General features: G+C 28.3%; 1 protein-coding gene across 2 annotated transcripts; it reads left to right on the top strand.

Moving 5' to 3' along the window:
• Positions 1-460: 460 nt before the first annotated feature.
• LOC126848922 (DDB1- and CUL4-associated factor 6-like) lies at positions 461-10215 on the top strand. 2 transcript variants are annotated; one of them, XM_050590278.1, is made up of 16 exons: positions 461-825; positions 1093-1247; positions 2402-2519; positions 2600-2778; positions 2874-3009; positions 3091-3251; positions 3423-3594; positions 3992-4240; positions 4307-4664; positions 4812-4921; positions 5000-5083; positions 5159-5216; positions 5682-5819; positions 7512-7764; positions 7867-7972; positions 8713-10215. In XM_050590278.1, the coding sequence occupies exons 1-16, from the start codon at positions 735-737 to the stop codon at positions 8757-8759; spliced, it is 2415 nt and encodes an 804-aa protein (XP_050446235.1). In that variant the 5' UTR covers positions 461-734; the 3' UTR covers positions 8760-10215. The 2 variants fall into 2 exon arrangements, with proteins under 2 accessions (XP_050446235.1, XP_050446234.1); XM_050590277.1 differs by having other exon boundaries at positions 684-825; positions 3992-4664.
• Positions 10216-12073: the final 1858 nt, after the last annotated feature.

The raw sequence follows: 12073 nt of genomic DNA, 5'->3' as shown, positions 1-12073 counted from the left end.
AGCGATGCCGATGGAGGCACTCAAACACTAATGTCAGATTCGGGACGCACCGCACACTAAATCGTAGTAGAGGGGATAACATAACAGAATAATAGAAAGCGTGAGATGACATGTAGTGGTTTTCGATTAAGTAAATATTTTTTTCTTTTTAGAAATTTTTTGTATTCTCAAAAGTAACAGAGATATTTCAAATATCTCACCCTGTATAATATACGTTCTAATGTCAGATGCTTCATCCTGTATACTTGTGTGTAGTTTATATGTAATAAGTTAGAAAGGGAGAGGAAATTATGAAAGGAAGAGTAGTGAGATGGAAAATATTAGCATGATTGGTTACCTCAAATCCGCGCATGTGCAGTTCATTTTTGCATACGTCAACGTGAAACTCATGAAAGGTGCCGACGAGAGAATTGCGGTACTATATATACCGTGCCTGAAGGAAATCGAGAGATTTTAGATGAACATTAGTGGTCGGAATGATATCGTGTAAATTTACTATCGTGTATTACCATGTTTATTTTTAGTATTGTGTGTGCCATGTCGCATCGAGGCGTAACTTTTGCTGCGTAATTGCTCCGCTATAAAATTTCTGAAAAATTGAGAATCTCATATGAATTTTGTCATCTTGACAATAATTCTGTTGTGTGATTTAGCCGTTGAATATTGTCTGGTCGAGCCAGAGGATTTGTAACATCATAAGATTTTTTTCGAAGACATTCAATCAGGATCCAGCTATGAGCAAGATGCGCTCCAACATCTTTCGCGATATCTATTATCAGCCCTATGATGATTGTACAAGGTTAAAGCTTTATTCTAGCAGCAAAGGTAATCCTTTAATTTAATATGCATAGATAGTAGTAGTACGCGATAATTTTTATAAAGAAAATTATACACAATGTCTTTTTATGTTATAAACATAAACTGAAGTATTAGTTATTATTTATTTGAAATTGTAAAAAAGAATTTGACAAATAATTATATGTTTGTACACTTTATCATGTTAAATCAAAATTTTGTGTCTGTAACATATTAAATTATGCATTATTAGAGTTATTGTATTTGGAAAAGTATCACTGACTTATAATTTTACAGCTAGTTTACAGATGATACAGCGTATGTCATTGCTGAAAAGACTAAAAGTCCACAATGGTTGTGTAAATTCTATTTGCTGGAATGGTAGTGGAGAATTGATACTATCTGGGAGTGATGATCAGCATCTTGTTTTAACTAATGCACATAAATATGAGGTATGTAAAAATATTCTATTATGGCTGTGTTCCAAAATACACTGCCAATACTGGAAATCTATAATATACATTATGTGAACTATATATTTCCAGTATTGGCAGTGAATTTTGGAACATAGCCTATATGTGGTTGACAAGATTTAAAGATTAGAAAGATGTTTTGCGTTTACTCATATTTAGAATGATTTCATTAATGTGTACCAATTGTCTTGATAGAAGTGCAAGTAATACATATGATGCAAATTTAATTTTAGAGTATTACTGTACAGTTAATAATTCATACATATATTGTTGCTGAAGTAATTCTGTTACTTTTCTTAACTTGTTATTTATGGATACTGTTAAAGAAGATTGTGCCAAGATTATTTTTAATTTTACCCTTGAAAATCATCTGTTCCATAATGTAATTATGCTTGATAATCCTCACAATAATTTTTTTTCTTTGACTAAGTTCTGAACATAAAATATATTTATATGAAATAGTGAAACAATTATATCATAATTTATTATGCAATATTTATAGAAAAATAAAAAATTTCTTTATGTATTTTTGTATCTTTATGTATCTTTATGTATTTTTTCCTTGTATTTTATTTAGTTTTTTCAGATTTTATTTAGATTTTTCAAATTTCAATTTTGATAATTATTGATTAATAACATTTAATTTATTTTTAGTTAAAATTATTATTCAGATTTATTCAGATAATTATTATTCAGATTAAAATTATTATTATTTAGATAAAATTATTGTTTCTTTAACTAATATTTTAAGAAAATGTTTTCGTTATTTTATATACACATGTATATATTGTATATTATTATATATGTACTTTGCTATATAAAATAATAAATTTTTTTATAAAGTATTGCGTCAAAGAGAAGTAGGTAGCACATATTATATATAGAATACTTACATTAGAGCAAAAATAAAGACATTTTCTTTATACTTTATATAATTGAGATTTAAATTATTGATTAAGTCTATTAAGAATTTACTTGATTTAGCCATTATAGAAGTCTGATAATCTAAGGTGCTCTCAACTATCCGACTCGCATATATATATGTATAAGGTGCTTTACTGATGTTGCTCTTGAACTTGACATGAGATAATACTGTGTGTCTGTGTTAATTTTTTAATTTTTTTCTTTTTAAGGTATTAACAGCTTACAAAACCAGTCACAGAGCAAATATTTTTAGCGCGAAGTTTTTGCCTAATAGTGGAGATCATTGTATTGTTTCTTGTAGTGGAGATGGTATTATTTTGTATACAGGTAAAAGTTAATAAAGTACGATTGTAAATTAGATAATGAGAGCAAATATATTATCTTTTTTAATTGTCAATATTTTGCAGATCTGATGAGAACAAAAGAAACATTTCATAATCAATTTACTTGTCATACTGGTACTACTTATGAGATAGCGACAATACCTGATGAACCACATAGTTTTCTAAGCTGTGGAGAGGATGGGACAGTAAGATGGTTTGATCTCAGAGTGAAGGATAAATGTAGCACTGTAAGATGTAGAGAGGCAAGTATTATTTGCTACAATTTTTATATTATACTATTCAGAAATATTTTTAATTTTTAATAAAATTAATTATTTTAATAAAATTTTTATTTTAGGATGTGCTAATCTCATGTCAAAGAGCTGTGACTGCTTTGTCTGTGAATCCTGTAATGCCTCATCATATAGCGATTGGTTGTTCTGATAGTACTGTAAGAATATTTGATAGAAGAACTCTAAGTACATCAGCTACCGGTAAATTTTATATTTTTAAATATATGAAATATAACATACGTTATAAAATGGTGCAGAGTCAGTAGTATGCATATTCTCCAGATTGGAAAGACGCGGAAAAATTAGTGAGACCGCTTTGCAGCTTTACTGTCCCAGAATTTGAAGGTAGTTCTTACAGAATTACGTCGCTCAGTTATAGCCCGGATGGACAAGATGTTCTTGTTAGCTATAGCAGCGACCATCTCTACTTATTCAGTATCAAAGTAACGTGTTAATAATTTTGGAATAACATTTACTTACTTCATTTATTACATTTATTTACATTTATTTTTCAATGTTGGTTCCATTTTATTTAAATATGTATTTGTTTCCAAGATATATATTAATACTTATTCCTGATATTGTATTATTTATTTTTAAAATTAATTATTCAGGATCAAGGCAGCTTGCAATTGCGAAAAGATGGGACAATGGGAAAAGGAAAAGGAAAAAAACATCCAGTTAGGTCGTCTCAACCAGTTCGTCGCTTAAGACTTCGCGGTGATTGGTCTGATACCGGTCCTGATGCGCGTCCAGAAAGAGAAGGAGGACGTCGCAGTGGTACAGGTAAACTTATATATTAAAGTTAATTAAATGTAAACATTTAATGTAAAAATATTTGCTGTTGCTAATAAAATTGAAAATCAACGTTTTGCTTGCCATAATGAAGAAAAATTAATATTTAGATATTAAATAATTCAAATACAATATAATATGTGAAAATTGTGCCATAACAGTGTCAATTTTTTTTTGTATTAACTCTTTATTCTTAATTTAACACCATCTTTATGGACATATATCATATCACTTCGACTTTATGATATATCTAATTTTTTTATACTTATATAATATTAATATACATACATATACATATACACTATATATATATATATATATATATATATATATATATATATATATTATTTGAGTAATTTCAATATCACTTGTGTATATTATTTATTAGAAATCGCTCAGGCAAGACCAATTTTGCATACATCTCTGATGCAAAGAATGACGGATGTGCTTAGCAGGATGTTGAATGATCCAGCCACTCGTGCTGCTTTGAGTGGTGGTGGTGAAGACAGTTTAGAAGATGTTATTGAACAACAAGAAGGTTTTCGAAATATTGAGAATAATCCCGAATTAAATGCGGAGAGAAGTAATGAATCAGTTGAATCGAATATAGAGCAGAGTGATCATCTGAGAACAACTGGTAACAAAATTAGATTACTTAAGTATTTTATTTTGATGTTTGATTCTATTAATGTATTATTTTTAGAAAATACAAGCTTGCACAGTAATAGAATCGAAAGTACAAATACGAACTGCACGACTAATACTGAGAAACTTCAAGCAAGAGAAATTGAAGAACCACAAGGATGTAACCAGTCAGTATTGCTGAATACATCGAATGTAAACGATGATATTTCTAAAACTGAATCTAGTCAAATTAGGCAATCGCAAATTGCTTTCACGGAATCTAAAAGTAGTCATGACAGAAACGAGCATAATAATGTATATGATCAAAACAGAAATAAGGATGAAGGTTCATGTGCTAATATAACTAGCAAACAGGAGAATATGATGGAGAATCTTCAGGATAGATTAACGACAATGAGAGATGATTTTCTTGAAAGGTAATGTTTAAAAAATTTTTTTCTTATTAAGATAATTTTAAAATATTTTTTTCATTGAAATTTTAATGTATATATATAATTGACTGTGCAAAAATTAAATATGTGAAAATAGACATAAAAAATTAATATATATAATTAAATGTATAGACATGGTAGTGAACCTGCTGTGAGTTTAATATATTCTGATAAAAGTTCAACCAATGCCACAATATCGCTTGATGTTGGTGATGAAATGACTCGTGACAGTTGTCATCCAGGTGAGTATTTCAAAGATTTTTAAAATTTTAGATATTGTATTTATACATTGACTTTACTACAACAGTTTATTTTCCCAGGACCTTCTGGAAGTAATAATGATGGTACTGTTGATGCAGGTCCTAGCAATAATTGCAACTATCACTACAACGATGTTAGAGAAAGTACATATCATTATTGTTTACTTTCGTTAATTGTTTTATAGATTTTAATATAGTATACTCTGCATATTTTTGCAGAATTTGAAGAAGCTACATGTATTGACAGTGATGATGAAGATGTCCAATCAGATGAAAGGTTTGTTGAAATGTTATGATAGAGATTATTTAAATAGTTGGAATTATATTAGAAATCAAGAAAGAAATTAAGTTAAAAGAAACAAATACTTTACTAATTTTACTCGTTTTTATTCGTTTTTATTGCAAATCTATTAATTGCATGCGCGTAGATCTTGCTCGATTTTTGTCGTCAATTTGTCGACTTACTATTTCTCTTACATATTTTGATATTTTATTTTATAATTAACACAGTTTACATGAAAATCTCTGTAAAGCTCATGTAAATAATTTACGTAAACGTAATTTGAAATCTATGGCACAACCCTGTTTTGTACCAAATTTGTAGCTTTTTTATTGATAATTTGTTGTTTTTTTACTAATAACAATTTATAGCAGATAATTGGAAAGATCTGTTTTTGATAGACTTGTTTATTTGAGTTGTTAGAATTGACATCTTTTTTTTATCTTTAGTAATTATTTGCAGATTATTGAATCCAATTGAAGCAGAGATGGATGAAGCGATTGCTAATGTTCGTTCATCGCAAGAACACGAAGCGTTTGATGATGCGTATTTGACGGAACTTTGTGTGAAACAAAAGTACATGGGTCATAGAAACGCAAGGTATGATCTATTTTTGATTCTATCCTAATAATATTTATCAAATAATAATTCAACCAATAGTAAGAATGATGTATGAAGTATGAGGGCTATTCAGAAATCAATCTTCGTTACGCTCAAATGAAGAAACAGAAAAAAATTTTATTATAAATGAAAGTTATTTACATATATACATTATTTTTTGACATAATGCCATTCGAATTGAGGCACTTGTCGTAACACAATTTTTTATATGCTCTCATCAGAGCACAGTGCCACCAAACTGGAATCTTAGTCAATTCTTAGTATTACTTATTAGTTTTTCATTGCTTTTGAATCGTTGCGTTTTTAGCCACATTTTCATGTGTGTGAATGGATGAAAATTACTCTTTGCAAGGCCTACACTATATGATGGGTGTTCGAACTCTCATTGTACTGCTTTAGAAGTTCCGATAGGAATTTTACAGCCTGAATCTTGCATTGAGTGATTTTTATTTGTTTACACATGAAAGTGTAGCTAGGGATTAGGAACACATTGATTCGAGGACAACGAGAAGCTGATGAGCAGTGCTAGGAGTTGGCTGAGATTTCAATTTGAAATCGACACTACTGTATTTTGATGAGGGCATATAAATTATATCATGTTAGAAATGCTTAAAATGATGATTATTTGGAAAAATAGTGTATATATATATATATATATATATATATATATATATATATATATACATAAGTAACTTTTGAGTTAATAAAATGTTTTTCTTATTTCTTGTTTTATTTTACAAGCTTATCGGAGATTTCTGAATAGCCCATGTATATGTTTCTAAATTCGAGTGGATAGTTTGTACAAAATTTTTTTAAGGTTTCTGATTTTATATCGACATTATAGGTTATCAAGAACGAGAAATCATATAAATTACTTGTTTATTAATTTTAAAAAGAATTTAATGTTTGTTATGTCTGTTTGTTTGCATGAAAATTATGTGCAGGTTTGAAAAATAACAATAAAAAAATTCTAAATTTCATACTTGCTAGCGAAAAATGTCTCGAAGTTAATTATTTTTATTACAAACGAAATTATTTATAACGCCTTTAGCGATACAGTTATCCCAAAAAATTATGATTGTAATGATAATGAGCATTACAAGTAATGTTTTATTTTTGAATTCTGCACTTAATGCAAGATAAAAAGAAAGGAAATTTTCGGTATTTTTTACCAATTTACTATCACATACAAGTAGTGGTATATGAAATAATTTCGACATATTTTATAAACAAAATATTTTATATGATTTTTCGTTTGTAATGTCATAGTTTAATATGGCTGCAGTAAAGAAATAGGAACTCTAAAAGATTGAAACTATTAGTTTTAATTATTAGATTAACAAGATATTAAAATAATTAAATCAAGAAGCTGAAAAAAACAAAGCACGAAGGAATGTTTTTATAATTCGGATTATATTAATAATTCATAGTCATATACACGTCAAATTTATTTGGTAAGTTTGAGTGTTGCTACCTTGAATAACGATAACTTTGATTTCGTTTAATTAAAATGTATCAACATATAATATCTGACGGATCGGACGCCAAATTATTGACTCATGTAGTTCCGAAAAAGCCTCCGAGCGGACTGGGCGGACTGTACGATATTAATGCCGCCAAATTATCTCTGATTGTTCGCCTTTCCTCCACTTTTGACTCTAGTTTCTTTAGGACTATGATTAAGGAAGCAAATTTTTGGGGCGACAATTTCGTCATGTCGGGTAGTGACTGCGGTCACGTATTTGTGTGGGAGAGGGATACGGCGAGACTCTGTATGCTATTGGAAGCGGATCAACATGTAGTAAATTGTCTACAACCACATCCGTATCTCCCAATGTTAGCCACTTCTGGCATTGATTATGATGTGAAATTGTGGGCGCCAATCAATGATGAGTCGAATTTTGACGAGAAGTTTGCAGAAGATGTAAGTAATAGTATATTTTAAATAAAGAAAAGCATACATATGGCTTTCTTATAAAAAAAGTTGAAATAGACATGATATTTTATACGTTTATTTTATTTTCAGTTGAAAAAGAGAAATGCCGTTATGTTGGAAGAAACCAAAGACACAATAACTGTACCTGCGGTTTTTATGATCAGAATGTTGGCATGCCTTAATCAAATACGCAGAGGTAGTGAAAATTTATAATAGAATATCCTGAAGATCTTTTTGTGTGTGCAATAGTTTGCTATAATAATATGTGGAATACATAAGATAAATTAAATCAGATATAAAAATATCGGAGTTTTCCATTGTTGTGCGCAAGTATTAAAATACATGATGATTTGTATTGGATAATGAAAAGCTTATTTATCACGATTCTGAATGCATTGGATATATATTTATCCAATTGACAAGAGGAGAATATAGTGACTAGTCATTAATTTTGATTTATTTATGTGTGGGATACACATCAAGAATAAGTACATTTGTTTTTTTTTTTTATATTTTGTTATTTACTGTATGCAGATGATGCTGCTTGATTTATTCATATTTTTATAGCATATAAAATGTGTGTACACGCACGCACATTAATAAATACGCGCGCAAGCACACAGATATAAGCACAAACAATATTTGATGTTTAATTATGCTTTTGTATCTCAAATAATTTGATCTAATTTTTGAAATTTTTTCTTAAGCTACAAACTCAAAATTGAAGATAAAACAATTAAATAATAAAAGAAATAATTATATAATTTTCTCGTTTTAAAACTATAACATTCAAAATTACGATTATGTATTTTTGTTTGTGTGTTTATATCCGACAAATAGAAAACACATAAACATTATTAAATATATATAAGAAAATGACATTCTGTTGTTTGTTTATTTATATAACAAAATTGCGCAATATCGATTATTTTGTAGGTCGAAGCCGCAACAGAAGACGGAACAGCGAAGTACGAAGTAACTAAACCTTGAACGATATTATCAATGCGTGTGTGTGTGTGCGTGTGCTAACTTATAATATAAATAAAACTTGTACATCAGTTGGGAAATTGTGACTACGATAATTCTTAATCGATCGAATCAACCATTGAATGTTTTATTTTGATTGGCTTGAAAAGACATGACATATATATAAAATCTAATTTTTTAATGTCGAATTTCAATATCGATATATCGATAAGATATCTGATGTCGCTTTGCAAACATCGCCAGATATTTGTACATAATTTATAATAATGCACTAAATTAGGATAAACTTTTTTGCTGGTACACTCTATTTTTAAATACCGAATTCTACATTATTTTTTTGCTATCTTATGTGCAATATCTTACATGGAATTTATAGTGAATTCATATTGTTTAATGTGTTGAAAAAAAGAATTTGCTGTACAGAATTTTACTGTACTTTTATATTTAACATTATGATTATTGCAATACGCGTTAATCCCAATGAGAGTGTTACTTATTAAACAATTTATATTATTATCATCTCGTATATTTTACAAAGTGGTTGTTTCTAATAAAATAAGAAACGGTGCAAAATTAATATGCTAATCAAAGATTAAAAAAAAAAACTTTTGTTCGCATATGCTCATTTTATCATGTATTATTATGATGTAAGAAAAATAGTAATTTAAACAGAAGAACAATACGACCTTATGTTGATATTCTTGAGATAGAAAGGAAAAAATAGATTCTCGTGCAATTAGAAACTATTAAGATTTTAAGTTTTTATATAATATCTCATATATATAGACGTTATCATTTATTTTAATTATAATTTTATGAATGTTTATTATATATCGGAAATAAAATATTATTTCGTAAAATTTTGTAGAATTATATTTCATGCTCAAGAAAAAGAATACATAGTATTGGATTGTAGCTCAATGCTCAAGAAGGATGTTTCTTTTTTTTTTACTGCTGGCACAAATATTTTGTAAATCGCATGGTCAACTTTTCATTATGTAAATTATTTACAATTTATTGATGAAATTTAAAGAATAATAAGAAATGAAATCGGCAATACAATTTAATTCTATATATATTAGAAAAGGACAATGCGATTAACATTAAAAGAACATTAAAAAAAATCTCTATTATAAGGCTAGCTGTAACAGGTGCCTTTATATCAGGTCTTTAAGTTAAAGCAATAATAATAATAGTAATTGTATTTATTTGAGGTTTGAGGCAGATTTATGAGAAATATTGAGAATACTAGAGAGTGACGATTGATAACCGTTACGCCGCACACATCTCATAGTAGTAGTATTATCTTTCGCTTGTGCAATTTTAATATAGTCATATTGGTAAAGCAGTTATTAGACGAACATTTTCTTACACACGTAAGAGTTAACGACATATCTTTACAATTATGTATTATCAAGAAGAGTTTGTTTATATAATAAAAGTATAAACGAACGCATAGAGAAGAATTATTATTGAATCCCATCGGCGTCGATCCTTTTTGTCCATGCGCTAATAATTTGATATCTGTTAGAATTTTTGCAATAAATTCTAAAAAATAATGACAAATATAATGCGCAATGCGATTAAATTATAGTTCAAAAATTTGGATTGTTGAATTTTTCGAATGCGATAATTTCTTTATTTGCATTGTAAAATTAAATCACCCAATAATTGCATAACAATATATTATAGTTCTTGATTTCACGGATCAATATTTCCAATTAACGATATGAAAGAAGCACTTATACTCTTTACTGGGAAAAAAAAATATATATAATATATACATAATATTTAAAATAACAATCTGATTTAATATAAAAAAATGTACATGTAATAAAATTAAAAATCTAAATGATGCATAGCATAATAATAAAATAATATTTAAAAAAATTATTTTATATAATACTAATATTATAAATAATCATATAAGAATTATAGATATAAGGACTGTAACGATTGTCTTAGAAATGTACAAAAGGATCGCGCATTTACAAGTTATGTCTGAATTATCCTTGATAACGCTTAAGACGATTAATTGTAATCTACCTCAAACAGCACATCCTCCTAAAAGACGTCTAAAAGACGATTTAAACGTCTTATTGTTCTTTAGATCTTTATGATGTCTTCTGAGTTTCTTGTGCTGTCTGGGTATCAAGACATCGATGAAATTTTATCAATGGTCTTTGACCTTTTTTATCCTAAAAATTCTCAGTACACAAACATTGTCTCTTAATTTAAATTTTATTAAACGCACATATTATAAGAATCTTTGTTGAATATAAATCTCCGTTCATAAATCGACTATAATACGTCTATAATACGCATATACGTCAGTAGAATGCGCAATTTTGTTTTAATAAATTGTTATTATTAATCATGCTGGGGCTCAATCGTTGATAAGGGGAGGATTATCGAAGAGCATTGTCAATTAATATGTAAAATATATCCAAAATTTGATTGAGATGAAGCATATATCTCATATATCTTATCCTAAATAATTTGGAAAGCTGATCTCGTCATAGCTAGAAACTTTTTTTCTACAACTAAGAATCTCCAAGGGAATTTCAAATATATATAAAGCCTAAGCATCCATACAGCAAAGAACATTGCAGCAATATTGTTCTAATGTTGCAATGTTACACTAAATTATATGGCAATGTTACTATGTGTTGTCGCAATATTGCTACAATGTTCTCTGTGCTGTATTGAAAAATTGATATATAAAAAATTGAATAATTTAAGAATAATATATGTATTATATTCTAAACTAAAATAATATCTTGTCGGTATGAATCTGTATATGGTAGATTTTTTAATCCACATCATTGTGTATTTTAAATCGAGGAAATAGAAAAAAATTCAAATCTTGAGCAAGAATTGAAATTTTTATTACCATTTAGATAAATTTATTAATAATGATATTAGTGATTATATAATTTTAATTTCCATATAGTTTCGAAACAGGCAGACAATGATAATAATAAATAATAATCGAAAATCTTCGATCGACATGGTGCGCGAAACGTGTATAGTTCGACTATGGGCAGCTGTACGTGCTTATGTGTATATATTTTCTTTGTTTTTATTTCTCTATGAACATTAGGACAAAACTGTGATCAATCTTTTATTTATTTATCCGTAGATTCAATAATATCTAATAATATTTAGTATTATATAGATATACCGAGATGTGTGTGTGAGAGAGAGAGAGAGAGAGAGAGAGAGAGAGAGAGAGAGAGAGGAGAGAGAGAGAGAGAGAGAGAGAGAGAGAGAGACAGAGAGAGAAAGAAAGAGAGAGAGAGAGAGAGAC

This window comes from Cataglyphis hispanica, chromosome 4 (genome assembly GCF_021464435.1).
Source record: "Cataglyphis hispanica isolate Lineage 1 chromosome 4, ULB_Chis1_1.0, whole genome shotgun sequence".
Classification (NCBI taxonomy): Eukaryota; Metazoa; Arthropoda; class Insecta; order Hymenoptera; family Formicidae; genus Cataglyphis; species Cataglyphis hispanica.
This window is presented reverse-complemented; position numbering and strand designations above follow the sequence as displayed.